Source organism: Micromys minutus, assembly GCF_963924665.1.
Source record: "Micromys minutus genome assembly, chromosome: 28".
Lineage (NCBI taxonomy): Eukaryota > Metazoa > Chordata > Mammalia > Rodentia > Muridae > Micromys > Micromys minutus.
In genome coordinates this window covers 19905019-19920398 of record NC_137963.1, presented here as the reverse complement: position 1 = coordinate 19920398, position 15380 = coordinate 19905019, and the positions used below count along the sequence as shown (strand labels likewise).

Here is a 15380-nt window from a genome sequence, read left to right as displayed (position 1 = left end):
TTAATATTTCAGGACAGACTTATACCACTGTCACTAACTTAGGAAACACTGAACTTAAGAGCTCAGAGTTCCCCAAGAACTTCACATTCAAATTGAGAACTATCCTACCAACTATGAATTAGCTCAAACTTAGTTTTTTGCAAATTTGCTTTTACATGGCTAAAAGCACATTGGAAAACATAATTTGTATATGCACACAAACTCACTGTGTGTATTTGCTTCTTATGAGCATATGCTAATTATAGCTATTACTTATCACAATATAGTAAACAAACAAAAACTTGGTTTCTCTCCTCAACCATTTTGATGCAAGAATTTTAGATTTAGTATGATTTACGTGATCTGGCTGGCGTGTAAGGAGAGAGGCCATCTTAGGAGTTATCTCCCACTGTACCCTGCATAGTCCGTGGCATGGGCCCTAGAATCCACTAATGCTCAAGAAATGTGTTAATGAGCAAATGACCAACTTGTTAAGAACAGAGTAAGTGATTCAGTGGTCAGCTCTAACAGATGATGGATTGATAGCTCACAATGTTGAAGGATTTATGATAGACCCAGGAAACTCTGCATGAGCCATACCATTCACAGCAAGTCAAATGACACTGTGGGACATGGGTTTTATTAATCGTGATCAATCAAGTTATAAACTTACAAGTTTTTAAAAAATGTAATTTTAGTTAAGTGCTTTCAAAAAACAAATCAAATCCCGTCTGCTGCACACTCCCTGGGAAGCACAGGAACAGCTAGAAAGGGCACAACACTAGGAGCTGGGCTCAAGTTCCAGCCAAGTAAAGCAGGACAACTCTTTCACAGGTAACGAATGAATGACAACCTCTGGTGACAGGACTAGGAAACTGCCAAAGCCATAAGAAATGCGTTACGACAGAGTCTGCATATGTGACATCAGAAGACAGGAAACAAGTTACAACACTTCAGGCCTCTGTCCTGAAGCTTAGCTCCCCCACCAGTGTGACAGTGTTCCGAGTACAAAGCTCCGAGTGCTGATGTGAAGTGCGTGTGAAGTAATATGCACAAAGGCTATATAAAATGTAAAGCACTATGCTGGCTGTGTCAGATCTGAGACAGGTACAAAGTTACAGTCCAACTCAGCAGGCATTCCTCTAGACTCCTGTGTGCAAGGCACTGTGCTAAGTGGCAGGAAATAGGAAGTTCTGCTGCTAAGCAACTAACGGATAGAACTTCTTCCAGGAAAGAACTGAGGGCACACACAACAAACCAGAGGACCACCGCACCTCAGAGTCTGTGCTTGTAAAGCAGGTAAGAGAGGAGCGTTGACAACATGGATTCTATCACATCGATACTATTGACAGCAGCTCAGTAGGGATCTTCATTCAGTGTGGTCAGAAAATTGTAGAAATCTGTGAACCTTGAAAGGATGCGTGAGAGGAAGAGCTCCACTCCTCCTGCATCTCTGCTCACAGCACACAGATTCATTTATACCTAAAGGGTATCAGACTCCCTTCTCTGCTTACTGAACATATTCCACAGGGACAGCCTTGTCACTGAAAAAGGCTAAACTCCCACAGCAGGAGAAAAATTACACTGAATATACATTTAATAGCAGGTAATTCAGAATCCTTAAGATAACTTATAAATACACATTGCAGCAGATAATCAAAGAGGCCAATTTCAAGCCTTGGTACCAGTGCACGAACTACAACTTTTGAAGCCAATTTAGCTTGAGGTGTGAGCAGACACAGTTCTCAACTCTCGAGCTGTGTTTTACAATGCGAAGCAGCCTAGAACAAGTTCTTTCTCACTTGGTGTTCGGCATGTAAGGCTGGGAGGCTTCTGCTTCTTTTCTAGGTACCTCTGCCTGCCAGACACAGCTGACAGAACAGAGGACAGAGCTCAGAGGACTCACTGTCAAGGTGAAACTCCCCAGAGAACTCACTGCAGTGAAGCCATGTCAATCAACTGAAGATTTCAGATCTTCAACGATGTCACGGAAAGTCCTAAAAAGAAAATGAAAAAGAAAGAAGAGAGAATGGTTGGTTTTGCTTTGGAAAGGAGTGGGGTTATTATAGCTTTGAGGAGGGAGGGGCAAGCCCAGAACCAGTAACCATTCAACATAACTTTGAAGAACATAGAAGCTCATAGTCACTATTTTTAGTATTTCACGAGACTGTTTCACAGTCTCTTAGTTACCTCAAGAGCCCAGTTTGGAGCTAAGTGCATTATCTCTTATCTAAGACTTCCCCAGACTTACTTGAAGCACAAATGGCTATGTGACTGGATTTTGGCTAAAGATGTTACAAAAAAGTTTTTGCAACTTTTGGGCAGTTTTCTTGGCTATTGAAACTTCCAACTAGCTGGAAAACAGATATGATGTTACAGAGAATAAGTCTTGCTGATCAGACTAATTGCTGATAGAGTCCTGTTAGAAGGAGGGACCCTGGTGCTACACAGAACCCAAGCCCGTCAGGGCAGGGTGCCAGACAGATTTGGAAAGGTGTTTTCATTGCCTGACTTGTCCCATATCAGAAAAGCTAAGTGAATAGTGCCAAGTGCCAGCTGGGATCTGGACTGGATAGGAAGGTCTGATGCACCTACAAGGTACCTCTGAACCGTGGTGCCTTTGATACAAGCCTATCATAGTGTTAGTCAGTAAAGTTACGATGCTCACAGACAGCCAAGGGGCCAGGGTCAGAAGTTACCAAAGAACATGTGCTCCAGTATCTGATACCTTAGAAAGCCACAAGTCAAGGTTGGGACAGCATTCAGATGGGAAGAAGCTAGGCTTGGGCATTTGCTTAACACACTAGACCTGGAATATCTCTCTGGTATTATTTTTAAACAAGCAAAAACAAAAAGAAAAAAAATCTATCTTCTGGCTGTTTTGAGTTCAGCTGATATATAGGGTTTTTATTATTAGCATTACTACTATTATTTAATGAAACATATCTGAAGTGAAATATGCATGGACAGTCTATTAGGACCAGTTTAGAAAGGAAGCATACAACTTTCGAACAGAATCGTCTGGTAGGAATACAAAAGACATTTGACTTCAGAACACTAGCATTTTTCAAAAATCAAAAATTGTTGAGGTTTATTTAATGTGTTTGAGAGCTCTGCCTGCATGTGCATGCTCCGTGTGTATGTCTGGTGCCCAGAAGAGTATCCAGTCCCTAGAACGAGGTTTACAGATGGCTGTAAGCACCACACGGGCCTAAAACGTCCTCTGCAGGAGCAACAACTAGTCTATTACTAAGCCATCTCTTCAGGTCCTTAAGAGCAATCTTCAATTTACGTTTCGTCTGTGACCACATAAACACAGCATGTCATATCACTTTCCTCCAAGTTGAATAAAATTAATTTTGTTTTTATAGCACAGTCAACCATCAATCACCATTAAGTGCTCAACACGCTCTCACTAGAAGCAGCTGAGAGACAAGGGGTTAGTGTGGCACAGTTCAGAGAGCAGTGTGAACGGACACGCACAGCACAAAGCCTTGCCCGTAACAACTTATAAAGCACCTTCAAAAGCAACTCCAAAATACTGCCACCCCCTGGACTCTGTCTTGAGCATTTTTAGTCCAAACAAACATGCAGAATGAGAAAAAGCATAAACTGAACCTTATAGGACAATGTACAAAGTCCTGCAAGGTCAAGAGGAACACAGGCAAATCTTACCGAGGAGACACGGCACTCACACAGGTCCACTTGTCTGGAGGCTCACTCAGAGACAGTGACCAAAGCCTCCTCCGCAGCCCTCAGAACAAGAGGACTAACTAGTAAGGTTCTACTTTCAACATCGGGTATGAAGGACAAGGCTTTGAAGGGGTTTTTGTGTTGCCTGACCCCAATGAACACAAGACACATGCTGAGAGACCTGAACAATGAAACCCAAGTTTCCTTAAATATCTGTGTTATCTTTTGAAAAAATTAAATAAGTAAAACAATGAAGATGTATGTCCGTCTATGTGTCTGTTACTTCTCAACAGTGACACTACCCCGTTTCTGAGCGCTGTACTTGGCAGAGCCCAGCCTCTGTCCCGATGGCTCTAACAATGTGAGTTCCTGCACAGGGCACTCCCACAGCAGGCCTCTGCATCTGCACCACATGAGCCTTCCCTGCGCCTGCCTGCAGCTAGGCTTGCTGTGAAGATCTTTCTGTGAGGAATTATCAGTGCACAAAAGAGACCAAAAATCACAGCCCTCAAGGACGGCACAGGGCAGGGGACTTAGAGCCAGGAAAAGTCACAGCCTTTGCTTTTCACAATAAGCTTGACAAAAACTGCCACCTGCATGAATGACTGATGGAAATACTGCTGGTGTTAGCGACCCTCACGGCTTCTTTCCCAGCACCTGACCTGATGACACAGCTTCCTACTCGTCTTCACGTCTCTACACAGTTTCCCTTGTTTCATCTTTCAGTAAATCTTGTTTTAGATATTAAAAATCATTAGAAAACACCCTCCCCCATAACAAGCAAACATTAAAAACTGTCATTCTCTCTAGTAGCCTAGAGAAACCATCCTTTCATTGTACAGTACCCAAGCCCTGCTATGAGGAAGAAAAGCAAATGGATATGCTGGTAGTACACACCGTACTCAGGAACCTGAAGAGTGGACTGTGAATTCGGCTGGCCTGAAAGGGAAGAAGGGAGGAGGGAGGAGGGGAGAGAGAGTCCTTGTGTTAACAGCCCAGCTGTAAAGCCTTTGTCGGTCACCTACGTCATCACTAAATGAGTGTGTGGGGATGCACAGCTCTGGTTCTCCAATTTGGAGGCAGAGGAAGGTGGATCTCCCAATTCTAGGCCAGCCAGGGCTATGCATTGACACAGTGAGAGCCTGTCTCAATAAAATTAATTAAAAAAACAAAATATAAAGGTATTAGCACCAATGGCTTCTGAGCGACTAACTCAAGCTACTTTATCAATTCAAAAGACATGATATAAGATAGGTAGGTAGGAAGGTAGGTAGATAGATAGACAGACAGACAGACAGATGACAGATAACAGAGCCCGAGTATAGAGGTGTAAATGGACTGTCAGACCAACCTCTCAGTGACTCAAAGCACACAAGAATATATAATGACACAAAACTCAGCACTTTCCCATCGATGACAAGCTGGGCAACATAATAAGGTCTCTGGAAGGTGACACCGATTTATTCTCAAACTGCTGTTTATTTTGTTGCTAGGCTATATGCACATCTGCATAATTTACACAGAAAATCCACCTTGTAAGGTTTTTATTGTTTGATTCTGGATAGTTGTTATTGATTCTCCTGTCTCTGCCTCCCAAATGTTGGGGTTATAGGTATGAGCCAACACTTACCTTATTTTGCAAGTTTTAACATTAAATCTGACACACAGAAAACATTCCACTTCTAGGTATCCAAGCAAGTGAAATATAATTCACAAGCACCAGGAGGTGCACACCAGAAAACAGAATCTTGTCTTGTAATAGCCATAAAATAGCAACTGCCTGATGCCCTTCAATACTACCCTGAAAACTGAGGCTGGCATACTGGATGGACACTGTCGCCAAATGACGACGAAAACGAGTGAAAAAGCAAACAGCAATGTGGTCAGGCAAACACCCCGACCAAACGAGGCTGCCTCAGGAGGCAGGACAGTTCAAGCACATTTAAAGCTGTTCAGAAATGACTGCAGTCAGGGTATCAACAGGCAGAGTATCTGACGGAGAGAATGTACCGGAAACAGTAAGGACTGGTGAAAAAATGATCCGCATGGATGACGAGTGCTGGAGACGTTCAATCTGACAGGCCCCCAGATGCAGCCATTTACTGAAAACAGAGTGCAGAGTCTTGGTCGCCGTCATGCTGCTGAACTCACCGCTGAGTCTGAGCAGGCCAAGGGGTCTGATTTGGTGTGGGCACTGAATTCGTAGGACTCACTAGCATGGCACTGTAGATATTGGAAGCAACAACAAGTATGCAGAGCAGTATAGGCCCCATGATCGCTCCTTCCAGGCCCAGGTAGTAGGCTCCACCGGCCACTGCTAAGCCGGTCAGGTAGGGGTGGCCTCCTCTGGAACAAAAAGCACACCGAGTGCACATATGATTTTCAATAAATATCAGCTTTGGATAAATCCCAAATACTTGCTAACACAATGCTGGTTCTCTGACATTTCAGGCTTTACTCCACTACTAGCTTTCTTTAGATTACATAAACGTAGAATCAAGAACATAATATTGAGAAACAAGGATTTTCTCAAAAATGTACCAATGAGTAGCCTCTATCTCTTTTTATAGGAGTAGCAACTGAAAAAATAAAAGCATGCTGCTATCAGGCTGTCTGTGCCCATCCCACGGCTTCCTGGTGATCACGGCTGGCTGAAGGCTGGTCACCTAAGATACACGCTAGGTTTACTTCCTCTAAGGACCATAGTAAGTGCAATTTAGCAGGTATGGTTTTCTTTAATAAAGCAACAATTATGGTTTTATAAAATAGTAACAGCAATATTCCTTTTGTTCAGATTTGACCTTTGGCAATCTCCTAAAATTATAACGACCGCAGGTGCTGTAAGAGGCTGTGTGGAAAACCTCTGTCAACAAAGCACAAGACTTTTATTTGACAAGAGTCATGACTGCTACACAGCCTATGACGGCAACTGGGACACAAAGGGACCGAGTGAGACAGAAATAGCAACACAGTATAGATAAGTCCAGACCAGTGACGCAAGAGGGACAGCCACGGTCTGTTTGTTTCTAGTTTTTAAATAACATGGATGAGTGGAACGTTTTAATCAGGGTAAATAATTAAATACTCAGAAATGATTTTGGAATATATAGCAGTTTACAAACACACAGCAGTGAGCCAGCCTTCAGGAAACAAAAACATGTTGTTCACAATTTAGTTCTCTTCTTCCAAAAAGATTTATAGCAGTGAAGTACTTTCCCTAAGTGATGTGTTTAGAGAAAATTGTTAGCAAAAATTCTTAAGCCTTAAAGTGGTGGAAGGAGGACCTGTAAATAAAAGCCTAACTAAAAATATAATTTACACCGAACTTTTCATTTCAAATAACACTGATCAAATAAAGTATTTACGATGAGAAAAATCAGAATAAGTCTTAAATTATAACTATAACCCTTAATATAAAAATTTACAGCGAAGTTTAAATACACAGAGCACTTAGTGTAAAAAGTAGACTATTTACACCTCAGTTTTAAAACATCAGTTGATCATAGTCTGGTTCTGCTTGGCTGTTCTGAGGCTGAGTTTCCCTGCTGCTCTACCTGGCCTGCATCTTACTATGTAAAGCAGATGGCTTTAAACTAGGTTAGTCCCCTGCCTGTGCCTGCCCAAGTGCTGGGATTACAGTGTTCACTAAGTATGCTTTGGGGTTTTGGGGTATTGGGCTTTTTTGGGGGGGGATTATTTTTATTTTTTGTATGTGCATACATGTCTGTACAACTCCATGCCAGAAGAGGATCGTGGAATCCCTGGAACTACAGTTACAGACAGTTGTGAGCTGCCCAGTGTAGGTGCTGGGAACCAAACTCAGGTTCTTTGAAAGAACAGTACAAAATATGAACCACAGAGACGGTTCTCCAGTTCCATGCTGTGTCTGGTGCTGAGACAGGATGTTGCTATGTAGTTAAAGTGGGCTTCCACCTGGCACTCCTCCTGACTCTGATTCCTAAATCACAAACCACAGGAGATACGTTTGCGATTTTACTTTCCCCTCTCCAGCTGAAAGCCTATCAATTCCCCTAAAGGATGGACTGGAAGTTGCCTGTTTTACTGTACTCTGCTTCAATGGGGCTTCTATGTTGTTCTATATTATTTTATAACTTTAACTTACATGAGAGAAAATAAATCACCATTCAACTAAATTTCAGAAAACTTAAAACAGCTGAAGACAGCTGTTTCTAGCAGAGGCCCTGTCCATTAGGCCTTTAAGTTTGGGTTTTGTTTGTTTTTGAAGCAGAATGTCAAGTCACTATGCAGCCCAGGCTGGGCAAGAACTGCCTATGCAGCCCAGACTGGCTCTGAACTCAGAGATCACCAGCTTCTGCTTCCCTGGAACTGAGACAAAGGTGTGTACCACCTTGCCTGGTATGTCTTTAAATCCTCCTCCCCATGCCCTAACCCACAGGCCCTCAAACCCATTGTACCTTTTGTTTACTGACAGCACACTGAATGAGGCCAGATGTGAACCTGGAATTATAGCTCTTGGGAATCTGAGACAGAACAACTATGAATTGGGAGGTCTTATCTGAGCTACACAGTGATAAATACAATATTTATAATAAATAATAATGATCACAATAATGAAGACAATAAATTGAGAACCTGATACAATCTCTACACAGGTATCAAAACCTAGGAAAAACAGATCTTTATCAAATCATCGAAATTTGACTAGTTAAAATTTAAATTGTAATTCATCATGAACCATACATACTATGAAGAGGGTAGACATTAATGCTTGCTGAGGTTCACCTTACACTGGAATCTGCAGACACACAATTGCATAACATTTTTTTTCTCCAAATGCAAAGCAGTACTGAGATAGCCACTATTCTCTGCTGTTCGTAAATAGTTTAGGTATGTCTAGTAATACTCTCTCCTAGGCTAAATGCCATGAAATTCAAAACAGAATTATGCATAATTTTGGTCTTAATTTTAGATTTTATACTTACATAGAAACAATTATAATCTTACTACAACAGTGTAATTCTTCTTCATCTCAATTTCACTGTTAAAAGGATCAAAAAGACTACCTGATTGGACCATTTGCCACCACTCCTTCCCCAAACCAAACCTTAAGAGCGAGCAAGAACTTGGAACACTTACCCTGATATATCAGAGTAGATGGCAGTGTCTACGAAGTATGTTGGCAACAGGTGAAAGACCAGGAGCAAGATGGCCTTACATCCTAACCCTTGTGTCAGCCACAGGTCTAGAACTGCAGGTACTGCTGCCCAATATGTCCCCAGAAATGGCACTGCTCCAAGGATTGCTGCCAAAGCTAATAGAAGAGTAAAAGAAAAGCAATCAAAGTCCTCGGCAACAGTAAGAAAGCAGCAGAACCCAAGCATCGATCCTCCCTCTTTAAGTCACCCACACCCACTGCAGATGGAGAGATGGCTCTGGTGAAAGGAAGAGCAAGTGTTTGACTGACACTCATGTGCCATTCACAGTCATGTGTAATTCCAGTCCCCGGGGATCGGACATGCTCTTCACATCTTTGTAGACACTTGTGAGGCTGCTCATATGTGGTCCAAATACATACATACAAACATACATACAAACAAACATACATACATACACCCAAACACATAAAATAAAAATAATCTTAAGAGTTTATCCAAACAACTAAGCAAACACAAGCTTCAGTTTTAGAGGACTGGTAGAACCTGTTTGAGCTTTCTAGTTAAATAACAGCTATCTTAACAGTTGCTATTAAAACTTCTCTATTGTATCAAGCTTATGAGTTTGTACTTTTTTTAAATACTTGTTTATTTTGTGCATTGTTGTTGTGTATGTGTGACGGTGTTGGATCCCCTGGAAGTGGAGGTACAGACAGTTGTGAGCTGCTAAATGAGTGCTGGTCCTCTCAAAGAGGCCAGTGCTCTTAAATGGCGAGCCTCTCTCCAGCCCCTGGCTAATGTTATTTTTAAGTGCTAAATCCTATTGCCCTATGGCTAAAATCTAGTCCCATAAGTATAACCATAGAACATTCACATGTTCTGACCCACAGATCAATCTACATCTTGGGTTCAATTCTTATTCTTTACTTTGCCACTAATAAATTAAACATACTAGATATAAACAAAAGTCCTGTAAGTAGAAAGACTTCACGTTCTCCTGTTACAAAGCAGTCCCTGCTCTCTCCTCTTTTGCTCCCTTCAGATTAAGAGCCACGCAGATGTGGATTCTTGTTCTGGTCCAACCATTAGCCATTTGGGTGGCCTTGAAAAACTGGCTTTTGTCTATACACGCCTTTCCTGCCTGCTTTAACGTGATTATTCAGTAGCTCTGTGTGGTCTTGGGGTACAAGACAATCAGAGGGTGGGCTACACTACAGCTGAGTGGGAAAAGTAAGCCTGAATGTGAGAACACAAAGGAGGAAGAATGGAAGCTGGTGAGTGACAGCGGAGTGTGGAAGGAGGGGGTATTTAGAGAAACAATGACAAAAATAAAAAAGTAGACGGAGGTTCTGAACCGACAAAGAAAAATCCCGAGTTTGTCATCAGCCTGCAAGCTGCTTGTAGAACAAACCACAATAGGTGCGAGTGCTTAGATCTACGCGACACTCGTCCTGCCCTGGGGATGGCATCCCTCATGGAACAAAGCTATCAGACAACAAACTGCTCCCTCCCTGCCAATTAGTTCAACTAATTTGCTGAGTACCAACTATGTACCCAATATTATATCAAGTATTAGGACATTTATTCCTTCAACAAATACTTACAAATGACTTTTATGTGGTGGGTGTGGTTCCAGATACTGAGGCTACAGCAAAATACAAGTACATTGCAGACACACTAATCTAGAGACCTTACTCTGAGGAAGAAAGCAACTAATGGAAGGTCCGACTTTCCTTAACTAGACAGCCAGGAAGTTCTGGATATGTTTGTTACCTGATGGTATGAAGACAATATTGATGCCAAATATAGTGTGAGTCAGCCAGGTATACAATCCATAGAAGCCAGCCATTTTGAGGGAAGCGTCAAATACCCCTCTAGAAAACCCAGAGAAAAAAGGAAAAGTAAATAATCCCAGCATCAGAAAAATCATCACCTTGGGATTTCTATCCACTTTATTCAAAATCTGGCAACAGGTCTCATTTCTCTGAGAATGTTACTGACATTAATATAGTGAAGTCCATAAACTAAGATTCAAATTACATTTCTCTCTGATGAGACAGTAACTCAAAACATCCTAAAAAAAAAAAAATTTTTATATATATATATATATATATATATATATATATATATATATATATATATATATATATATTACTGAACTCACCTACCAATTTTCCTCTTTGAGTGGAGGCTGGTGTGAGAAGGAATCATACTCAGGGCCTTGTGCACTATGCAAGCACTTAACTGAGCTACACCAGGCCCCAACTTCCCACTTTGAAAGTAGGTATTTTCTAGTTAAGAGTCATATTCTCTACGCCTAAATAGCATGTGTGTAAAGAAAGAATGAAGAAACCCAGCCTGCATCCCGTCCATGTCAAGAGAATAACTGAGGCACGGAGGACAGCCCAGTGGTAGAGCAAGGGTTAGCAGCATACTCCAAGTCCTGGGTTCAAGCCCCAGCATGGAAGGGAAAGCACAACAAGGGGGAAAAAAGGAGAAGAGGAAACAGAAGGGAAAGGGAAGGTCCAGAGGAGAGTGAGGAATCATCTAGCTTAGACTCTGTCAATTTTTCTTTTAACAAGATTTTCATACATGCCTTTAGCAAACCAAGACTACAAAGTAACTTTTGGTATCAAATAATGCCACTCGTCTTGGGAGATGCATGACTATTAACCAGGGAGAAAAATACGAGGAGTAAAAACGGGCTGTATCTTGCTATGGCACTTCTCTGTTGAGAGAGATTAAGGAGCACTGCGTGGAAAAGGCCCCGAGAAACCCCAGGAATCACAGAAGCAGAGGCCAGGGCTATGGAGGGGCAGACAGTCACAAGAAGGTGAAGTCGGATGTCCACTAAAAAAGAGGACAGTGGCAGCAAAGGTGACACTGCACACAGAAGCACACACAGGCTTTCTGCAAAGACTCCCAGAAGGGAGGCTCCCAGAGCACCAACTGGATCTGGAGTCAGGTGACTCTGTCATGCAATAGTACCCTGACACATGGTGCCAATGAATACCTCCCCATCTGCACAACCTGTGCCACCTTACCAATGGCATCACTCAAGAATGTGTCATGTGACTCTGACAACATGGACCCAAATTTAAATATATCAAAAAGATAAGAGAGGAGATACCCCACAGGAAAAAAAGGACTGAAAAATCTAAGAAAAACAAATGGTGGGGAAAAGTGGATAAGCAAAGAATAGAGAAAGGGAGAATGTCTGACCTGGAAAATATCAAAGAATGGTGGAAACACTGGGGGGTGCTGAGACAAGAGGCAACGCTTAGTAGGCATAAGGTGCAGAAGTCTAATAAGGGGAGGGGACAGGACACCCTCAAAGGGCAAGCCTGGAAAGAGAGGGGAAGCTGACATCAGCCAAGGGTATGAAATCCCTTCTACATTAGGAAAAAACCACCGAGTGCAGTCTCCTCGGGGACCTCTGGGCATGGAAGCTGGGGAGGAGAGATAACCACGTCAGGAACTAGGCTGAGGAGTGGGTTGTGGAATGTGTCTAGTGTGAAAAGGTGGCTTGCATTAGCTTGACCTTATTCACAAGTTTTTCATAGTACAAGTAAGCTGGCACTAAGAATACTCAACTGTAGATGACTCAAACACCAGCTCAACCCCAAAACAAACCACTTATGGGATGAGTACAGCCTCTTTCTACCCTGAACTGGGTCTGTAAGAGAGTCATTACAACAATGTTTAGCTAACTGGTGGACCCTGGGTATATACTACACACTGCTCATAGTTACATAATCACACAACCACCGAGGGATAAGATGATCTACTGCCTGGGCTGCACTGCTGGGACATGAGCAGCACCTTCTAAAACTGTACAAGAGACGATGCTCTCACATCTCCCCAGCATCGAGAAGTACCATAGCCCTGCTCAAATCTTCACATTAGGACTTCTGACCTCTCAAGTTAGAAAGGATGTCTTTTAAAGTACTGAGTTCATATTGTTTTTGACTATTGTGAACTGTGTCATTTCCCTAATTTCTTTCTCAGCCTGCTTATCCTCTGAATAGAGAAAGGCTATTGATTTGTTTGTGTTAATTTTATATTCAGCAACTTTGCTGAAGTTGTTTATCAGCAGAAGTTCTCTGGTGGAATTTTTGGGGTCACTTAGGTATACTATCATGTCATCTGCAAACAGTGACATTTTGACTTCTTCCTTTCCAATTTGTATCCTTTTGACCTCCTTTTGCTGTCTAATTGCTCTGGCAAATACTTCCAGTACTTCATTGAATAGGTAGGGAGAGAGTATGCAACCTTGCCAAGTCCCTGGTTTTAGTAGGATTGCTTCAGTTTCTCTCCATTTAGCTTGATGTTGGCTACTGGTTTGCTCTACATTGCTTATACCGTGTTTAGGTATGGGCCTTGAATTCCTGATCTTTCCAAAACTTTTTTGACAAGAAGGGGTGTTGGATTTTGTCAAATGCTTTTTTAGCATCTAATGAGATGATCATGTGTGTTTTTTTTTTCTTCTTTCTTTTTCTTTGAGTTTATTATGTGGTGAATTATGTTGATGGATTTCTATATATTCAATCATCCCTGCTTCCCTGGGATGAAGCTACATGATCATGATGAATGATCGTTTTGATGTGTTCTTGGATTCAGTTTGGGAGAATTTTAGTGAGTATTTTTTCATTAATATTCTTCAGGGAAATTGGTCTGAAGTTCTCTTTTCACTGTTGGGTCTTTGTGTTGTTTTGGTATCAGCATAACTGTGTCTTCATAGAATGAATTGGTAGTGTTCCTTCTGTTTCTATTTTGTAAAATACTTTGAAGGGTATTGGTATTAGGTCTTCTTGGGATGCCTGACAGAATTATACACTAAACACATCTGGTCCTGGGCTTTTTGGTTGGGAAACTTTTAAGGGCTATTTCTATTTCTTTGGGTTATGGGACTATTTAGATGGTTTATCTGATCCTGACTTAACTTTGGTATCTGGTATCTGTCTAGAAAATTGTCCATTTCATCCAGATTTTCCAGTTTTGTTGAGTATAGGCTTTTGTAGTGGGATCTGATGATTTCTTGAATGTCCTCAGTTTCTGTGGTTATGTCTCCCTTTTCATTTCTGATTTTGTTAATTTGGATACTGTCTATGTGCCCTCTGGTTAGTCTGGCTAAGGGTAATCTTGTTGGTTATCTTGGGGTGATTCTAACCAAACAAGTGAAAGATCTGTCCGACAAAAACTTCAAGTCTTTGAAGAAAGAAATAGAGGAAGATAGCAGAAGGTGGAAAGATCTCCCATGCTCATAGATTTAATATAGTAAAAATAGCCATCTTGCCAAAAGCAACCTATAGATTCAATACAATCCCCATCAAAATTCTGACTCAATTATTCATAGAGTTAGAAAGAGCAATTCTCAAATTCATTTGGAATAACCAAAAACCCAGGATAGCAAAAACTATTCTCAACAACACCATCCCTAACTTCAAGCTGTACTACAGAACAATAGTGATAAAAACTGCATGATATTTGTACAGAGACAGGTTGATCAGTAGAATAGAACTGAAGACGCAGAAACGAACCCACACACCTATAGTTACTTGATCTTTGACAAAGAAGCTAAAACTATCAAGTGGATAAAAGACAGCATTTTCTTTTTCTTTTTTAAAATTTTATTTATTTAATGTATGAGTGCTCTGCTGCACTTATATCTTCCTGCCTGAAGAGGGCATCAGATCCCCCTATAGATGGTTGTGAGCCACCATGTGGTTGCTAGGAATTGAACTTGGGACCTCTGGAACAGCAACCAGTGCTATTAACTACTGAGCCATCTCACCAGCCCAAATGACAGCATTTTAAACAACTGGTGCTAGTGCAACTGTCAGACAGCATACAGAAGAATGCAAATTGATCCATTCTTATCTTCCTGTACAAAGCTCAAGTCCAAGTAGATCAAGGACCTCCACATAAAACCTGATACACTGAAACTAACAGAAGAGAAAGTGGGGAAGAGCTTGGAACACATAAGCCAGGGGAAATCTTCCTGAACAGAACACCAGCGGCTTATGCTCTAAGATCAGAATTGACAAATGGGACCTCATAAAATTGCAAAGCTTCTGTAAGGCAAAGGACACTGTCATTAGGATAAAACAGCAACCAACAGATTGGGAAACGATCTTTACCAATCCTCCATTTGATAGAAGTCTAATATCCAATACATACAAAGAACTCAAGAAGTTAGACTCCAGGGAATCAAACAACCCTATTAAAAAATAAGGTACAGAGCTCAACAAAGAATTCTCAACTGAGGAATATCAAATGGCTGAGAAGCACCTAAAGAAATGTTCAACATCCATAGTCATCAGGGAAATGCGAATCAAAACAACCTTGAGATTCCACCTCATTCTAGTCAGAATGGCTAAGATAAAAAACTCAGGTGACAGTAGATGCTGGCGAGGATGTGAAGGAAGGAAGAGAAAACTCCTCCATTGCTGGTGGGATTGCAAGCTGGTATAACAACTCTGGAAATCAGTCTAGTGGTTCCTCAGAAAATTGGACATAGTGCTACCTGAAGACCCAGCTATACCACTCCTGGGCATATACCCAAAAGATGTT

At 41.5% G+C, this 15380-nt stretch overlaps 1 protein-coding gene across 7 annotated transcripts in view; it reads right to left on the bottom strand.

The window, feature by feature from the left end:
* Window positions 1-600: 600 nt before the first annotated feature.
* TMEM245 (transmembrane protein 245) overlaps window positions 601-15380 on the bottom strand; it is a 62369-nt gene continuing 47589 nt past the window's right edge. For 5 of the 7 annotated variants that reach the window (XM_080940234.1, XM_080940236.1, XM_080940233.1 and 2 more), the window contains 4 exons: window positions 10581-10681; window positions 8791-8965; window positions 5824-6018; window positions 601-1976 (listed from right to left, as the gene is read on the bottom strand). In XM_080940234.1, the coding sequence (XP_080796360.1) occupies window positions 1931-1976; window positions 5824-6018; window positions 8791-8965; window positions 10581-10681 (517 nt within the window). In that variant the 3' untranslated portion in view covers window positions 601-1930. Of the gene's footprint in view, window positions 1977-4569; window positions 4612-5682; window positions 6019-8790; window positions 8966-10580; window positions 10682-15380 lie in introns of all 7 variants that reach the window. The other 2 variants (XM_080940235.1, XR_013975601.1) reach the window with 2 other exon arrangements.